The sequence below is a fragment of the Lissotriton helveticus genome, chromosome 11 (genome assembly GCF_964261635.1).
Source record: "Lissotriton helveticus chromosome 11, aLisHel1.1, whole genome shotgun sequence".
In the NCBI taxonomy this organism is placed as follows: domain Eukaryota; kingdom Metazoa; phylum Chordata; class Amphibia; order Caudata; family Salamandridae; genus Lissotriton; species Lissotriton helveticus.
This window is the reverse complement of record NC_136072.1, coordinates 972,396,707-972,415,083: the sequence shown is the minus strand read 5'-3', so window position 1 is coordinate 972,415,083 and position 18,377 is coordinate 972,396,707. Positions and strand designations below refer to the sequence as shown.

The 18,377-nt window shown below is 45.8% G+C and overlaps 1 protein-coding gene across 2 annotated transcripts in view; it reads left to right on the top strand.

The window, feature by feature from the left end:
• The window catches only part of SEZ6L (seizure related 6 homolog like), a 1,424,144-nt gene that overhangs the window by 896,133 nt on the left and 509,634 nt on the right, over positions 1–18,377 (top strand). For both annotated transcript variants that reach the window (XM_078667320.1, XM_078667319.1), the window contains exon 8: positions 2,145–2,339. In XM_078667320.1, coding sequence (XP_078523446.1) covers positions 2,145–2,339 — 195 coding nt within the window. The remainder of the gene's footprint in view (positions 1–2,144; positions 2,340–18,377) is intronic.

Here is an 18,377-nt window from a genome sequence, read left to right as displayed (position 1 = left end):
ATTGGTGCCTTCTTTAACATCTGCTCCAGACAATAGCCAAAGAGGCGCAACTAGTGTGTTGACAAATTAATGTTGTTTGTGTATCCACTAAGTATGTGTGGCTCACAAAAGGCTGCATAGCATAAAACACGCACTCACAATAACTTCAACCACTTAGCCAAAAACATATCATATATAACAGCCACAAATCGTCAACTTGAAGCAGTAGAATTTTACATTCCAGGCTCAGTGCCCTACTGTGATCAACGCAATGTATTCTGCCTCCTCATTTAGGTATATTGTATCACACTTACACTCTAGGTTAATCAGAGTTTTGTCCGTTGTTGGGTGCTCTAGGGTGTACTCTCCGTTGCAGAGTACAAAATATAATCAAAGTAGCGTGCCCCTTATTTGGGTGACGTCCCCTAGTCACAGCTCTATCCCAAATGGGTTGTAAAAGTTCTTCAACATAAAGTTCCAAATGAAGTCCAAAATCAATTCACTCTGTGTTCCAGAATACTTTTATTCTTTTGGTTCATTCTGTGTAACCCATTGCTTTTGGTTATATCCATTCAATTCAAATCATAATTATGGCAACCAGCCTTTATACCCAGGGCATTGTCCAATGCATTTCGGCTACTTATTAGCCTTCATCAGGGAACTGGGTTCTACAAATAAAACAATATATCATACATGAGGATTCATAGGAAAAAACAAATGGAATTAATACAGCAGATAGTGAAGTGAAAGAGTGTATGGTATCATCTATTGTACCTATATCGGTTGAACTCATCGATGAAGCCAGTGCTCATTAGTTATCCAGTGAAAACGACGTGAAAAAACGAGGTGTAGCAAGGTGAAAAAATAAAGTGAAAAAAAGCCAGCATGTGTTCATCTTCTGTTATACAGAACAAATCTTAACAAGTCCGTGATGCGCGCTACAGGGGGTTGGGGAGAGCATTGTGCAAGGGAGGCAGGCCCTGTAGAGGTGCAAGGGAATTTCCTCACACTACTCTAAATTCAGCCAAAGTCTATTCAGCTCAGCTCTCAGTCATCCAGGAAGGGCCAGGCACATCTCAACACCCCTCCCCCCCAGTGGCTGTCTACAGTGAAGGCACATCCCCAGCCCAGTCACTCCAAAACCAGACAGTCAATACACAAACAGGGAGAGGCACACAGAATAGTTAAACAAGAAAAACTTTCTAAAAGTGGCATTTTCAAACACACAATTTAAGAACTCTCTTTACTAAAATATGTTTTATTAAATTCTGATACCAGAGAGCCTAAACTTTACTTCTCTATCTTGTTCCAATGGGAAGTTACACTTGTAAGATGTTACAAAGCATTTCCCATTCTATCATATGGGGCAAGATAGCCTTTCAATAGTGAAAAAACGGAATTGGCAGTATTTCACTATCAAGACATGTCACACACACCAGTACATGTCCTACCTTTCACATAAACTGCACCCTTCCCAGGGCGGTACCTTGGGCCAACCATTGGAATGTCTTAAATGTAAGAAAAGGGAAAGTTAGGGCCTGCTAAGTAGGTACACTTGCCAAGTCAACATGGCAGTTAACAACTTCCTTCATCATCTTTTTATCTTGCATCTTAGAATCATAGTCACACAACCAGGGCCAGCAGATATGTACCCATACACATAGAATTTAATACAGTCGATGTTAGTACTCATTCTTTGCCAGGGGACAGGAAAGGGGTGAAAAGTATTTCTTTTGTATTGGAATATTACCTAAAAGAAATTCCACAGAGTTAGTCTATGTGTGCATCATTTTATAATTAAATGTTCTCCTCTAACTCACCCAAACCTTCTCCCAAGTAACTTCAACACATTGTACCTCAGTGATGATGTAAGATGTAAAACAGATGTGACTGATCATGTGAACACAAAATGCATTGGATAGTCACCAAATACAACTTCTGTGTGTGCATCAAGCAATATATCCTGAAGGCCAGTGCCAGTATTCTGTTTTGTTCCCAGGTGATCAGAATGGACAATGGCCCAAAGTTACCACAATGCTTTACCTTAGTATTTCAATTATGTGATTGTGTTTTTGAATGATCACCTTAAACTCCATTGTATCAATGCAGTAGAGTGATTTTTGTCACAGGAAATGCAATAATGCCCCTTCCCATTACCCTTTCAGCTTTCGAACGTGGCCATTGCTATGAGCCATACATACAAAATGGCAATTTTACAACATCAGATCCAACTTACAACATAGGAACAACTGTTGAGTTCACCTGTGACCCTGGTCACTCCTTGGAACAGGGCCCTGCGATTATCGAGTGCATCAACATGAGAGGTCCATATTGGAATGACACGGAACCATTATGCAAAGGTATGTTATAGCAGGTCCTTTATTACCATCCTTGAGTGGGAGTGCCGCACCACTCAAATGTCATCTGTCTCTTTAAAATGTTTGTTTACCAGACGGATGTAAGGTGATATAAGTTTTTCCTTGATCTCTGCTAGACCCCGAGTAATGCAGTTTTGTAATACATTTAAGACTAGGTTAAAGCTTTAACTAAAGATGTAACTATTCTGGGTAGAGATTTGGGGAGGGGAGTTTTTTCAATGAAATCCACTACCTAAATCATGTGCATGCACTCATCAGGTAATGTAGAGAGTTAGTTAATCACTCTAGACAGTAGAGATTGTAAACAGATCGGTCATCTCTACTCTTTGTTTAGAGCTGTGCTATCTGAAGATCATACACTAACTGTTATTAGAACATTGGAATGTTGGCAGTTTCATTTAAAACAATAGAGTGCTCCTGGCTTCTAAAGGCAAGTAGAAGCCCAGAGCTCCAACAGTCCAATGTTGTCGTTCACAACTGTTGCCGTGAACAAAGGTCTCATGGCACCCTAGGGGATTTCAACCCCCTTGGGTTCCATGAGGCCTTTGTTTTATTTGATAGAACATTCTGCCCTCTAGTAGTAGAATGTTCTAATAGCCTTATAGCCCTCTGTAGCTGGGCTATACCAGCATTAAAGTCCCGCTCCCTTGTAGGAAGCTGGAGCGAGCCTTTAATGGTCTGTATAGCCCGCTTCACCGGGCTATAAGGCTATGTTAGAGTATGTGTTAGATGTAGCACAATTTGTTGAAGCAAGGTGTGCAGCTTCCTCCTATGACTGTGTACAGTGTTCATGGTATGGCCCCACGTGTTCATCATGATTCTGTCCTATAAAGGTGCTCATGTTATTTTCGCAGTATCTGTGGTGGTTTCCCTACCCCTGTAACTCTGCAATATAATACATAAGCTGTAGAGTATTTCTCAGAAACAGAAAGCAGTTGTTGCAGAGTATTGTTTTTGAGTGTAATGTTTAAACCTAATGTTCTAACTCACAGGGCTACCAAGTTGTGTGTGCACTTCAGATACGGGAATTGATTCAAATCAGGCTCATTGCTCACTTCTGTGAATTTACACAGAATGGAACCATGATATGACCTCTGGATTAAGACATCTGCTTCCAATAGCTGAGGAAAAGATAAACAAAGAGAACAACTAGAAGGAAAACTAGATAATCTCAGTTTCTGCCTTTGACTATTTTAGTGCAGTAAGGCCATTAAAACCAAAGAAAATAACACAAAATTTCTAATTAACTAAATTAGGAGCTGAGGGATACTAATGGTGCCAGCATCACATGGTTATTAGCATGAATAAAAAAGCAGTGGACCTTCATTCTCTAAATTATTAACTGATCAAATGCGCAATAATGCATTTCTTCTATACGTACTAGCATCATTTTCGAATCTATGTCTAAAACATGTGCATTCATATTAATTCTAGGTTCAGGTATGTCTACAATAAGTCTACAATAACAGCGAAAACTATTAACGTTTCACAAATACCCGAGCTGTAAAGGTTCTGTGTTTGCAATACTAGTATTGTTAAATTATAATGTTTCCATGATTGGAATTTTCAAAGTATTACTTTGCTTTAACAGCCCTTTCTGTACAGCAATTGAGGCACTTCTTTCATAAGCAATGGATGATTGCACTAAGAACACATTTTCAACAACTGCTTGAATAACACCTTTTGCAGCTTATTCAGAACAGCCGTCAATTTGGCATCAATTTATAAAAATGGAAGGGGTTCAGCTCGCCTTTAAAATTACCTACTGTTAGTGTTTGTTACCTTTTAAGGACTTTTTGGTCACTCAGCAAGTCTTTCTGGGGGGAATTACCTGTGCATAGTTGCAGGCATCATTCAGGCTTAAATACAAGCAAGATCTAACTTGCACTGCTACATAGCATTTACAGTGCTGCACAGGGGAGATCCATGCGAGCTAGCAATCCATATATTTTTCTAATTTTGTGGAGAACAGACATTGGGCTATTAGTTTTGCAGGATGTGAGTCCTGTGCAAGTAATAGGTCCACAATTATCTCCTTACTGCATGTTTGCTGGCATGCAACAATAACACTCAGATGAAAATACCTTTGGTGAAATTCTTAAATCACATTTGACTCCTACTGAGTCATGACCACCCAAAATCAAAATGCCTCCACCTTTACTAGATGCAGCATCACAATGTAAAGGTGTTTCATTTTTAAATACAGCAGGCTTACTGGCTTTGTCAAGGGGTCACCACATCATAATATAAGGCAAATGTAAGAAAATGGGTTATTAGCTATACAGCATGTGAGCTCTGCACAAACAATAGGTCCACAGTGACTCCTCACTAGGAACCAGGCACCACATAGTAACGCTTGACTTTCTCAGGGTAGCACAGCAGAGCAGTCCAGAGCCTACTCAGGGGAGGTAATTTGGGCTAGTAATCACCATTCACCGGAAACACAATAACAACACTCAATAAAATATTGTCCAGTCAGTGGTTTTTCTTTGAAAATGGAAAACCACATTAATTACACACACACTTTTAAATCCTAACCATTAACGTACAGATATATACATCACATGATTGAAGTACCTTTGGCACATTCTGATATTCCATTTGACCCCTGCTGGACTATGTCCCCAACCCCGCCATAAAATCATAAAACTCCCCCACCAGTACCAGATGGAACATTACAGTATATAGGAGGGTGTAATTTTAAATAAGGCATGCTTACTGGCTTTGTTGGGGTCACCATATCAATATATAAGGCAAGCCTATTAACTTTGTTAGGGGTCACTATGTTATAATACAAGGCAAGCCAATTGGCTTTGCCAATGAGTCACCACATCAATATATATCAATCAATCATTGTATTTATAAAGCGCACTACTTACCCGTGAGGGTCTCAAGGCGATGATGGGAGGGGGTGTTGCTACTGCTCGAAGAGCCAGGTCTTGAGGAGTCTTCCGAAGGTGAGCAGGTCTTTGGTCTGCCATAGGTGGGTGGGGAGGGTGTTCCAGGTTTTGGTGGCAAGGAAGGAGAAGGATCTGCCGCCGGCAGTCATTCATTGGATGCGGGGGACAGCGGCGAGGGCGAGGCTGGTGGACCCGAACTGGTGGGAGGGGGTGTAGAAGCTGAGTCGGCCGTTGAGGTAGGCTGTTCCGGTGCTGTGGAGGGCTTTGTGTGCGTGGGTGAGTAGCTGTTCGACAGGGAGCCAGTGTAGGTCTCTCAGGTGGGGGGTGATGTGGTTGCGGCATGGGACATTGAGGATCAGTCAAGTGGAGGCGTTTTGGATGCGTTGCAGTTGTTGCAGGTATTTGGCCGGGATACCTGTGTAGAGTGCTTTGCCGTAGTCCAGTCTGCTGCTGACGAGGGCCTGGGTCACAGTTCTTCTTGTTTCGGTGGGGATCTCCTTGTTGATCCTGCGGAGCAGGCGGAGGGTGTTGTAGCAGGAGGAGGAGACGGAGTTGACCTGCTTTGACATGGAGAGAGACGAGTCGAGGATGATTCCCAGGTTGCGTGCGTGGTCGGTGGGTTTCGGTGCTGTTCCTAGCATGGTTGGCCACCAGGAGTCGTCCCAGGCTGAGGGGAAGGATCCGAGGATGAGGACCTCCATCTTGTCCGAGTTCAGCTTCAGTCGCCTGCTCCTCATCCATTCGGCGATGGCCTTCATTCCCTCATGGAGGGTGGTTTTTGCTGTGTGCGGGTCCTTGGTGAGGGAGAGGATCAGCTGGGTGTCATTGGCGTAAGAGATGATGTTGAGATCGTGTTGGCGGGCGACGTGGGCCATGTAGACGTTGAACAGCGTCGGGCTGAGGGAAGAGCCCTGGGGTACGCCGCAGATGATGTTGGTGGCTTCGGAGCAGCAGGGGTGGAGGCGGACGCTCTGGGTTCTCCCGGAGAGGAAGGATGTGGTCCAGTCCAGGGCTTTCTCTTGGATTCCGGCATCTTGATTTATAGCCAAGGATTCCTATTCTTCCTTTTGGAATCCTGGTCGTGCTGGACCTCAAGACAAGTGTCGACGTTTAGACCCTATGGTGCCCCAATTGGTGGTCACAGCAGGTATTTTTCAAGACAGAAGTAGGGGAGGCGGGTTGACAGTCTGCAAATAAATTAGAGCAGACTGTCAACCCACCCCCCCTACTTCTGTCTTCAAAAAGACCCGCTGTGACCACCGATTGTGGCACCATAGGGTCAAAACGTCGACGCTTGTCTTTAGATCCAGCACAACCAGGATTCCAACAGGAAGGATAGGAATCATTGGCTATAAATCAGTAGCTGGCCACTGAAACCCTTGTATATATATATATATATATATATATCTCTATATATGAAATCGTTTATACTGTATATATCTTTCACTTTTTTAGCACTAAATACAATTGTCACTGAACTGCACCATGCCACTTATGCTGACAGTCTACCCATTTACTGTAAATCATCTTTGAATGATGTAATTCTGATAAAAAGATACAGTACAACAAGTCAGTAGATCTTATGACTATTTTGTTAAACATTTAGTTCTGAAAACAATGTGTATATGAGAGCTTCCATCTTAGATTGCATTTAATAGCAGTGTCAAAAGAAATTTTGTTTTACCCAACAGAACCACTTTTTTGTTTAACCATTAATTACCCAGGTTCTGAGGGACACAGGGTTACCCCCTTTTTCTTTAACCGCATGGTGTTGAAGCTGTCATGGATGTCAGCGATCTTGTGGGGGAAGAAGGTGGCCAGTGAGCCGCACAGTTCTTGTGAGGGCGGGATGTCGTTGGTGTTGGCGCTGAGGTTGGAGAGTTCCTTGACGATGCTGAAGAGTTCTTTGCTGTTGTGTGTGTTGCTGTCCAGGCGGGCTTAGAAGGACGATCTCTTGGCTGATCTGATGAGGTGGTGATGTCTGAGGGTGGCGTCCTTGTGGGCTGCGTAGCTGTCTGATGTTCGTTGGTGCAGCCATTTCGTCTCTAGTTTCCGGGCTGTTCGTTTGGAGGTCTGGAGCTTTTCGGTGAACCAGGCGGCTTTCTTGCTGGTGCGGCTGTTGGATGGTTTCTTGAGTGGGGCGAGGGTGTTGGCGCACTGGTCGATCCATTGTCTGAAGTTGCGGGCGGCGGTGTCTGGGTCGTTGGGGTCGGTGGACGGGTTCTGGATGAGGATGTTGGCCAGCTGGTCTTCGGGGACTTTGCTCCAACAGCGGTGGGGCAGCTGTTGTGTGCAATGGTGCGTGGTGGGTTTCTTGTAGGTGAAATGGATGCAGGGTTGATCGGTCCAGTGGAGTTTAGTGGTGTGGTCGAAGGAGATGTGGGTGCATGTGGAGAAGATGGGGTTGAGCGTGTGGCCGGCAGCGTGGGTGGGTGTGTTGACCAGTTGTCTGAGGCTGAGGTTGGCGAGGTTGGCAATCAGGGTGGCGGAGTTGGCGTTGGTGTTGTTCTCGAGGTGGAAGTTCAGGTCTCAGAGGAGGATGTAGTCCATGGAAGTGAGTGCGTGGGTGCTGACGAGGTCGGCGATGGAGTAGCTGAACTGTGGTCAGGGTCCGGGGGATCTGTAGTTGAGGGTTCCTCTGAGGGTGGTGTTGGGGTCGGTGTGGATCCGGAAGTGCAGGCGTTCGGCGATGTTGAGGGTTGCTCTGAGTGTTTAGAGACCTTGAGGGAGGATTTGTGGACGATGGCTATTCCATCTCCTATTCCATTGGTGCGGTCTCTGCGGGAGATTTTGTAGCCGTCCGAGACGGCTATGGCGATGTCGGGTGCCGAGGAGTCGTTCCACCAGGTCTCGGTCAAGAAGGCGACGTCTGGGGAGGAGGTGTCGAGCAGGTCCCAGAGCTCGTCGGCATGTTTGCGTGAGGTGCGGGTGTTGGAGAGTATGCAGCGGAGGTGATTGAGTCCAGTCTTTGGTGGTTTGGCGGCTCTGTCGCAGGTAAAGCTGCAGTTGCAGCAGGAGAAGGGTCCCTGGATGTGTTTCAGGGCTGCCTGGATGCAGGTGTGGTGTCGCCCGGCGTTGAGTGTGTGGAGAGTGCTGGGTGCTGGCGTCGTACCGGAGTCTGGCGTCGTGGCGGTCGTGGGGTCCAGGGGTTCTGGCACTGGGCGCAGTCCAGGTGCGGACGGGAGCAGACGGGCTTGCCTCTGGAGCAGCGGTCGCCATTTAAGGCGGGGAGGGAGGGAGGAGCAGCTGGGAGGTGGGAGCAGGGCGGCGAATGGACGGCGAGAGGGCGGGGCCGCAGGGGAGCGGGGGAGACGAGCAGGACGCAAGGGCAAGAAAGGCAAAACGAAGTACAAAACAGGAAAAAATGCACAAAAGAGCACAAACAGTGGCAGCAATAAACTCAGCTACAGGAGCACATCGGACAGACAGCAGCAATCAGGGGGTACAGCAGGATCGAACTCACGCTCAGAGCGGCAGCGAGGGGGGAGAGGCACTGGTACACAGGTGGAGTTGTGCGGCAGGAGGGGAGCGACCTGGCCTGTAAGCAGGGTCAGGGGGTCGCTCTCACTACCACGCAGCGGCGGCCATTTAAGGCGGGGAAGAAGAGAGGAGCAGCTGGGAGGCGGGTGCGGGGCGGCAAATGGACGGCGAGGGGGCGGGGCCACAGGGGAGCAGCGGCGGGATCGGCAGAGGGTACAGAAGAGAAAAAGGGGGGAGGGGGAGAGACGAGCAGGACGCAAGGGCAAGAAAGGCAAAACGAAGTACAAAACAGGAAAAAATGCACAAAAGAGCACAAAACAGTGACAACAATAAACCCAGCTACAGGGGCACAGCAGACAGACAGCAGAGATCAGGGGGCACAGCAGGATCGAACTCACACTCAGAGCAGCAGTAAGGGGGATGAGGCACTGGCACACTGTTGGAGCTGTGCGGCAGAAGGGCCCACTGCATTATTTAAACAATAATTGCGTTAGGATTCAGGTTTGAAACCAATGGAATACAAAAGCACATTCAAATACATTAATTATGAATAAAAACATGGCTTTGTTCACCATCAATCATTATCAATAAAGTATTTGGAATAAAACATTGCAAATCAGAAACAACATGTTTTCAAGTCTTTTTTCCCACTTTAGCCACATAAAATGCTGCAAAATGACTACCCACTAGAGGTCCCTATACTCCTGAGCTGCAGCAAAAACCGAAGCCTAGCTAGTGCTTGAGAAAACAGGCATCCTGTGACCTGGGAGACAAATGGTCAGTGAATCCATAAACACTTTAGGGGGATTCTGTTGCACCTTTTCAGCACCCCCTAAGACATTAATATTTTGTTGGTGGTGCCCCTGCCCTTCCATGGGGCACCACAGGCAAGCAGGGATGCAGGAAACCCAAATGGGGCATTATGAGCAGTTCCCAGGCGAACAAAAATGAATATTTAAGTAGCAGGTTCACCTGCAGTTATTTTTATGTGCATGGCCTCTGATCACACATCATTTTGTTTTCTTTTGGGAGGAAGGGTGACCAGGTCCCACCAGGCACACCCGCAGCCATCCACTCCATAAGGGCAGCGCGGGGAGGCTACTCTCATGCAGGCTGGACAGCTTCCTGCTTGGCCATAACTGTTTCATGCAGACCCAGGAGCTGTGTGCTCCTTTCACTGCATTTATTCTTGCAGGAAGGCTTCTACAGGTGCTGGCTTCTCCACTTCCCCCAGGCACAAGCAAGGGGATTGGCAGCATCTTCTCTTCATGTTGTTGGTCTCGAAGTTATGGGGTCCTCAGGACAATATTAAATGTGCCAGTCCAGTAGGATGCTATCTCTGGGCTGAGATTGAGTCTGGGGAGGATGACCCAGGCATGCCCCCTCTCTGGCAGAATTAATATCTATAAAACTGCACAGACGTCTGAGCTCAGCAAACCCCATAGGTAACTCAGGAAGTAGCAGCAGATGCCCCATATGCTCCATTTCCATTTAGACATGTTAAAATGGGAAAACATTTATAGGTGCATAACTCGGGCTCCATTGGTCCGATTATACAAATCTTTGGCACATTTTGCTCCTGGTGGCAAACTCTAGCCTTCAAGAACATTTGCAACAGGCATCCATGCCTCTGGAAGCACTTTGCAGGAAGCTGGTTTTACTGGCTCCTTACATCAGGCTTCTCTTCTCCTAGCTTCTGATGCACGTCTCCTGCTTGTGGGACTTCTTGTGCAGCCCCTTCACTGCCATTCCACAGAGCATGCCCCTGCCCACATTTACAAGTTTCAGAGTCCCCTGCCTGTCTTGCAATGCACTTGGGGTGGCAGTGGACTCCAGATCTTCTCGTCGCTGGTCCTCAGAGAGAATCAGGGGGCCAACGCCACATATCCAGGAAAGACCCATCTAGTCCTGATGGTCAGCTGCAGCCAAAGTCCTTAGTGCATAAGAGTCATCAGGTGACTTCTCATTTTTGCCGCTTGGCATTGCCAAATGGCAAGGTACATAAGTGAGGCCCCATTGTGTCGACTATCTTGATCTTGGGCTCATTCTTCTCCTGGTGGTGAGTTCCAGTCACCAGAGACATTTTCAGTAGGGATTCTAGCCTCCAAATATGTTTTACTGATTCGATTTTATCATTGTGGTCTCATGGGATTTATTGAAATGTGTTCTATTTGTCTAACTGGTTTCGTATTTTCCTTGTCCTGTGTTTTCACTTTATTACTGATTGTGTGCTTCATAAATACTTTACACTTTGCCTCTCAGCTAAGCCTGACTGCTTATGTGCCAAGCTAACCACAGGTTAAGCACAGTTTTAAGTGACTTTTATGGTTAACCCTGACAAAGATTGTGGTTGTTGCTTGAGTGAGGTTTCCACCTCCTCAACCATAACTCAATTTTTTACAAGGGGATAACCCTCTCTTGTGGTCACTCCTAACCAATTCTAGAGCAGCTCCCCTTTGGCTGGGTTTAGAGCCAAGCTGGCTAGTAGGACAAAGAAAGCAGTAAGGCCTGGTGTGAGGCTCATCTGCTTGTGACAGTGTAAGCCACTTTAAAGATTAAGTAGTCCTTCGGCACAGCCCCAATACCATCCTGTCAAGGGAAAGCCAGCACCTTGCCACACCCAAGACCTTTGTCCTCAGTCTGGCTGCATATTTTACCAAAGGGAAGCCATCCATCTGCCAGGTGACAATTGAATGCTTTAGCTGAAAAATGGCAAGTTTTTAAAAGTGCCTTCTGCTCTAGAGGTAGACACAATTAGATTTTGCCATTAAATTAGATTTTTATTTGGTTGGTATAAAAATTAGTTCTTAGATTAATTACCCTTCTGCTACCAATCCGTATTCAGCATTTTTCAAATGTAACAATGTAGCACATTGTTTCCTATGAAGCAGCCCACATCGCCAAAGTGGAATTACCCATTGGGATATTTCACTGTAAGGATATGTTCAACATTAACTTTTATATGTCACACTTTTAAATACCATATACTCTGCCTTTATAGGCAATAAGGCCTGCCTAGGGGTGACATCAATATTTAAAAGGAAGGTTTAGGCTCGTCAAAAAGGGCTATTTTGGCAGGTTGAATTTGCATTTTAAAACAGCTAGAGGCATGATACCTGTGTGCAGCCTCTGGGTTGTGAACAACGGTAGTCTCTAACGCGCAACCCCTAAACATGTTCACAAGTAACCAGCCCAGTGCCCCTTACCCTCACTGCACCACAGTGTCCTTATCTTAAAAGGCAGACACTGGCGATAAAGACGCTCAGTCCACATACAATGAAATTACCATGCATGAGACTCGGGTATTGAGACTCACCCACAGTAAATGTAAAAAAACAGGTAATCAAAAGCAAACATTCCTGGTGAACTAAATAGGCGGAACCCATTTGTAAAAATAGACATGCTGAGAACCATAGGAAGAACCGGGTGATAATGGCAGGTGGTTACGGCCATACGAGTAGGGTATATTACTGAATGTGCCCTAGTTATGGGAGGCTTATCATAAACCAAGAAAGCTCAAAGTGATAGTAGAATTTTTGTGAGTGAGTCGCTGGCATGCTTGACGTGCAATAGAGAACAGAATCCTTAGTAATCTTACCAGGTTTTATCCACTCAGACTTGACCACAGGAAAACTAAAGGCTCGCTAGCATCATCATCAGCTAAAGAGATAAATAATATAACGTTATTTTATTTAATCTTTTCCCTGCAGTGCTTAAAGTTCCTCATCATATCTCCTTTTCTGCTACTATACTTTCTACAGGTGCCAATTCTTGCATGGCAAGATGGGTTATTGGCTACATGTCCTACGTACCAACCGCACAAACGTTTCAACCTTCCCTTTGCCACGCTCTGTACTTTTCTTTTGATCTTCCACTTCCCAGACTAAATAGTCCATGGGTGCATTCATTTCATTTCCACAATCAGCTGTCAGTTATATACCTTTATGTCTGTTCAGGACATATTCAAAGTTTGGATTATTTGTCAAAAGATTATCTTAATTTCTAAGATTTTTGGAACAGGTAGTTGCATATAAGGTAAGTAAAGAGCTGTCCAAACTCACACATGTTAGAAAAACCTCCTAACAATGGCAGATGACTTTAAACGATTCCATTTTATCTTCCACTCTCTAAATGAATTGCACCTTTCTAAAACTACCCTAACTTTCTCACTAAAATGATCCTCTAACTTTTGAAATGTTGCTTGGAAAACATCTAACTGTTCCCCTCACCTGTTCTATCTCCATGGTAACGCTGGTTCAGCAAACTAAGGGGTCTATTACGATGGCCCGCCACTGCAACGGAGCATGGGACCGCCCGCCGAAGTTGCGGCGGTTCTGCCATGCAAATTACGATGTGCCCGCCCCACTGGCAGGCGCATCCTCAACATTAACATTGCCGCGGGCGGTGCTTTAACCCCTTCCATGTGGGGCTAATTACTCCGCGATGCGGGGGGGATTGGAGCCGCGCGCGGCACCGTGATGCTCCTGACGAGCCCAGCTCATTATGCTGCACAATGGAGCTGTGCTCATGACGAACTGAGCTTGTCACTACTCCGCCCACTTCCATGGAATGCCCGCACAGGAGGGGAATTAGCCATGTGTGGGTGTTTCTCAGCTCGTCATGAGCACAGCTCCACTGTGCCTCATGACGAGCTGATCTCGTCATAAGTGTCGAAGGGGTGAAGAAGTACCCACCGCAATGTTAATGCCCATGTTGTGCATTACCATGCACAAAGTGACAGGCACAGCGCGGTGCCTGCCACCTTGTGCATGGTAATGATGGGGGGGTACCATCGGTACCCACTAGTGCAGTCACCCACCCCCACCCAACCCCTGGGGGCCAGCATGCTGAGATTTCCCGCATGCCTTTCCATGGCAGAGTCTCCACCATGGAAACGCATGCATCCTAATATGGATGGCGGTGCCTCCAAGGCACCACCACCATATTGAATCCCTTTTCCGCCCGGCCAGCAATCCGTTCCATACTAATATGGCGGGGGTGAACCAGGGACATTTGGCGGGCAGGCGGTGGCGACCCCCCTGATATCCTAATGGGCCCCTAAGAGAGAAATTGAGGTGGTTACGACATAATCACAGCTGCCATCATCAGGTAGAAAGTTATAAAATGGAGATTGCAAAGACCTAAACAGAATTATAGACTGTATGTAAGTACAGTCAAAACAAATTAACATATGATTGGCATCAACTAGGAAGCATTGATCTATGAATATAACATTAATATTCTTTTTTTTTCAGTTTGCTTCTCCCAATGTAATTTGCAATATCTGAAAATAAAAACTCTCACAGTTCCTACTGGTAAACTAGTACAGGCCCGTGCCTCAGAAAAATGACTTTGCTGCTCTCTACATATAGGCATGCTAGTCCTCAATGATTCCCTTAAATGGCACTAAGTACTGGACAATGCTTGTCCAAGGAAACAGCTGGCCGCAGGCTTTGCAATGATTGATGCCAAATACACTCTGCACATAAGGCAATCAGTGAGAGAAGATCAGTCACCCTCAGATCAGAGGGATGCCTTTCCTTCCACTCATTGGAGGGAGGCTGTGGTCCCCAGCTTCATCTAGCACGGCGACAAACATCATGTTGTGCCTTCGGCAATCACTGAGTGAAGATCCGTTTCACTTTAGACCAGAGATTTAATTTCAAAATGGAATATGTTCCAGTAGTTGGGAATTTAGCTACTGGCGGTTATTCCGGCATGCAGTTGTGTAAGAAGCTAGATAAAGGAAAGGCAAGCAGCGAGTTTACTTTGGCAAGCATCTTAGAAGGGTTCAAGCCCTAAGAATTGAGTGATGTTATGTTATGTTATAGGTATTTATCGTGCGCACAGCTGCTCCAGCAAAGGAGCGTCCTGGCGCATGACAAGGGAAAACACAACACCGCTAACAACAGAGGCAGAAAGACAGCTGTGGATGAAGTTAAAATAAGAAAGTTTTGATAGCCCTACGAAACTGTAGAAGATCCTCCAGGAGACGGATCTCAGCCGGGAGAGAGTTCCAGATAGCCGCAGCTCTCACTCGAAAGAAACGGCCACCGGCACGACAGAGCTTAAACCGGGGAACTATGGCGAGAGCCTGGCCCAGAGATCGGAGAGAGCGAGACGGGACGTATAAAGATAAAAGATTGGTCAGGATCTGGGGGGCAGTGCCCTTCAGAATTTTGAAGGCCAAACATAAAACCTGAAACTGGATTCTCATCCTCACCGGCAACCAATGCAGGGAGCGTAGGACATTAGAGACAGAACAGAATCTAGGCAAGCCAACTATGGCTCTAGCGGCAGCATTTTGATCCTGTGCCGGTGAATGTTACTTTAGTAGAGCCACATGAAACTAAGGGGCATATTATCAAGGGGGTTTATCTCCGCTTTTTTGGCTTTAAAAGCCAAGAAAGCGGAGATAAAATTATCTCCCTATTACCTAGCTGTCGCTAACACCAGTTAGCGACAGCTAGTAGGAGATAGCGACCATCTTGGGCCCCACTTTGCATGTCAGTGATATTTATCACTAATGACATGAAAAGTGGGCGTGCCAAGATGTTAGCGACTGGAAACAGTCGCTAACATCGCTATCTCCTATTACCAACTTATGGAGATATTCGCGCTAAGCGCAAATATCTCCAAAAGCTAACACCTGCCCTGAGCAGTTCTTAGGCATGTTATCCAATGGGAGGTGGATAACATGGCTAAGAGCATTAGCTCGGTAATGCATGAATATCGCTGACTTTTCCGCGATATTCATGCATTGCGGCCGATTTTTATCGCATTTGCGATAAACCTTGGTAATACCAAGGTTTATTTGCGATAAAAATCGCCGCAGCTCAGCGGTAAATTTTTGTCTTTAACCAAGCAATAGCGATAATTATCGCTATTGCTTGGTAATATGCCCGTTAATTCTTCATAAGGTGCCAAAAAGATATTGCAATTAACTAGAAGAATTTAAAGAGTACTTGAAGGCCAGGAATTAGCTAAGCTTAATGGGGGGCAATTATATAGAGGAGAGACAGTAGTTTCCCTCCAAACACTATATGACAACATTATAGACTTTGTCCATGAAGAACATTTGGGCTATAATCTAACAAAAAAAAAGATATGACACAATGGTAGAACAGAAGGTAAGATGTTGTATCAAATGTGCTTTTAGTGATACAACGAAAGTGTTAAGGAGATCACTGCTGTCACTTGTGAAAGTGCCCCTAAAATATGAAAAGAATTGCTTTGTGTGTTGTCGACTACTTAACTGCCCAGATTTGAGAGTAGTGTACCCCTCTAATTATCATTCCTTATGTTCAACAATAGAATGTTTGAATGCACACTTTCTTGCTTGTTTTCACAACTGTGTAATGTGATGTACAACTAAGCAAATCAACCAATTACCAATGAAAGTTAGATAACAAGCACTGGCAACAGCTTTGGCCTTGAAGCACACTCATTTTTAGGCACATGTGCACACGTGATCAGACAAATGTTATCACTCAGGGCAACAGAGCCAATGACAGAAGAGGGCTGATCAATTGCCACATGCTGTACGCTCCTGGAAGTGGAGTATAAATGACACCTATACAGACCAGTGGCAGAAAAGGGCTGACCCAAAGCCCTCTCTGTGTGTATATGGAATAGGCCTTGAATGGTGTACTGCTATCACACCCTGTTAAAATCTACAAATGTATTTTTTTACATTAAGTGTCACAGATTGCAATTTTTAGGCAATGAATTTAGGTGTTGATTTCTCCCTTTGACAAAGTGTAGGGATACAACAGATCTGCGCTGCATATCAATAATACTTTCTAGAATCCCTTGAGGGACAGGCATGCATACATGTGTGTGTGTGTGATCCCGTGGTGTGGGGATATTGCTCCGTAAAATGTTTCCAATGATCATAAACTTCACTAACCTAGACATCCAGGGCAGATCTGCAGCAGTTACCGGGTGTTGGGAAGGACGGATACGTAATCTTGTGTCGGTGAACATTCTTCTTAGACTACAGGACCCGGCCTTCAAGGATCTGGGTGATTTCTTGCTCTCCCTTCGTGATGGAAGTCTCTATATGAGAGGAGATTTCAATTCCATAATGTTGGATAGCTTGGATAGATGGCCGCCCAAGACGTTACCAGAAACGCATACACAGGGTAATAATTTTCTGACTGCATTAGGCCTACAGATGCCGGGCATGCATTTCATCCCCCGGAGAGACAATATATGTTCTACTCAAAACCCAAAAAAACGCAATCCCGCATAGACTACATAATCACACCTAATGATCAGCTGGGTTACATTAGAGAAATTACTCACCTAGCCCGAAGTATCTCGGACCATGCACCCTTATGGTCTCGGGTGGAAGTGGGGGAACCGTTAATAGGAAGAACAGCCCCAATCAACCCCTTGTATTTTAAGGTCCCTAAGATACTCAAGAGTATTATCAGCGACACCGAGAACTAATTTCATGAAAATGCAAACTCAGTAGTGCTATGGGAGGCCTATAAACAGTCATACACATACAAGGGACCACCGTCTCCCAGATTGCCACCTCCAAGAGAAAGAAAAGTGAGGATCTAGACTGTTTGGAAATTGAGATTTTAACAATGGAAAATAGTCTTCAGGAGTCAGATTCAGAGAAGAAAAGACACAACTGGCTACTAAGCAGAACGAGTTTCGGGCTATGTCGAGGGATGCGGCCAAGACGCAGCACAGAGCTGCGCAGTGCAGAATATACGAGCTGGGTGACAAAGCAGGCAAGCTACTGGCGTGGCTCGACTGCAGGGACCAGGCGAATCGTATAGTGGTGGAACGCGCCACTAAAACTGGGGGCTCGACCTCCGACCCACAGGCCATTGCAGAGAAGTAGGCTGAATACTACAAACAGGTATACACTTCTAGAACGAGGTGCGCTGAAACTGATGCACTCTCTATGCTCCAAGATATTTCCCTCCCTAGGCTCTCTGACGAGGAGAGATTGGACCTTGATAGAGAACTGGAGAAGTGGAAAAAGCTATCCATGATCTGCATGGGGGGAGGGCCTCCAGTCCAAACGGCTTACCGGTCGAACTCTATAAGTTGACAGCCAGTAAAATGATGCCATTTCTGGTTAGAATGTTCCAGGACAGTATTGATTCTGGAGTGCTCCCATTGGACCAGAGAATGTCAAATATTGTGGTGATCCACTAACAAGGTAAGCCAACTCACCTGTGTTTGTCCTACAGGCTGATCTCACTATTGAATACGGAGGCCAAGGACCTAGCAAAGGTACTCGCTACCCGCCTTTTGACAGTGATTACTAACCTGGTTCATCCTGACCAGTCAGGCTTTATGCCAGCTCGGAATACTTCTCTCAATTTGCGGAGACTACATGGAGTACTAGCAAGGGCTGACACTATTCGGGAAGACGCAGTGGTGGTCTCGCTGGATGCGGCCATGATCTTTGATATGATCGAATGGCCATATATGTTGGCGGTATTGCAAAAACAAGGATTCGGCCCTGGTTTCCTGAGTTGGGTACGCCTCCTATATGCCGCCCCCATGGCTCGAGTAGTGGTCAACAACACGGTGTCCTCCCCTTTTGAGCTCGGTAGGAGCACTCATCAGGGTTGCCCCTCTCTCCATTAATTTTTGCTCCCCATTTTGGAAC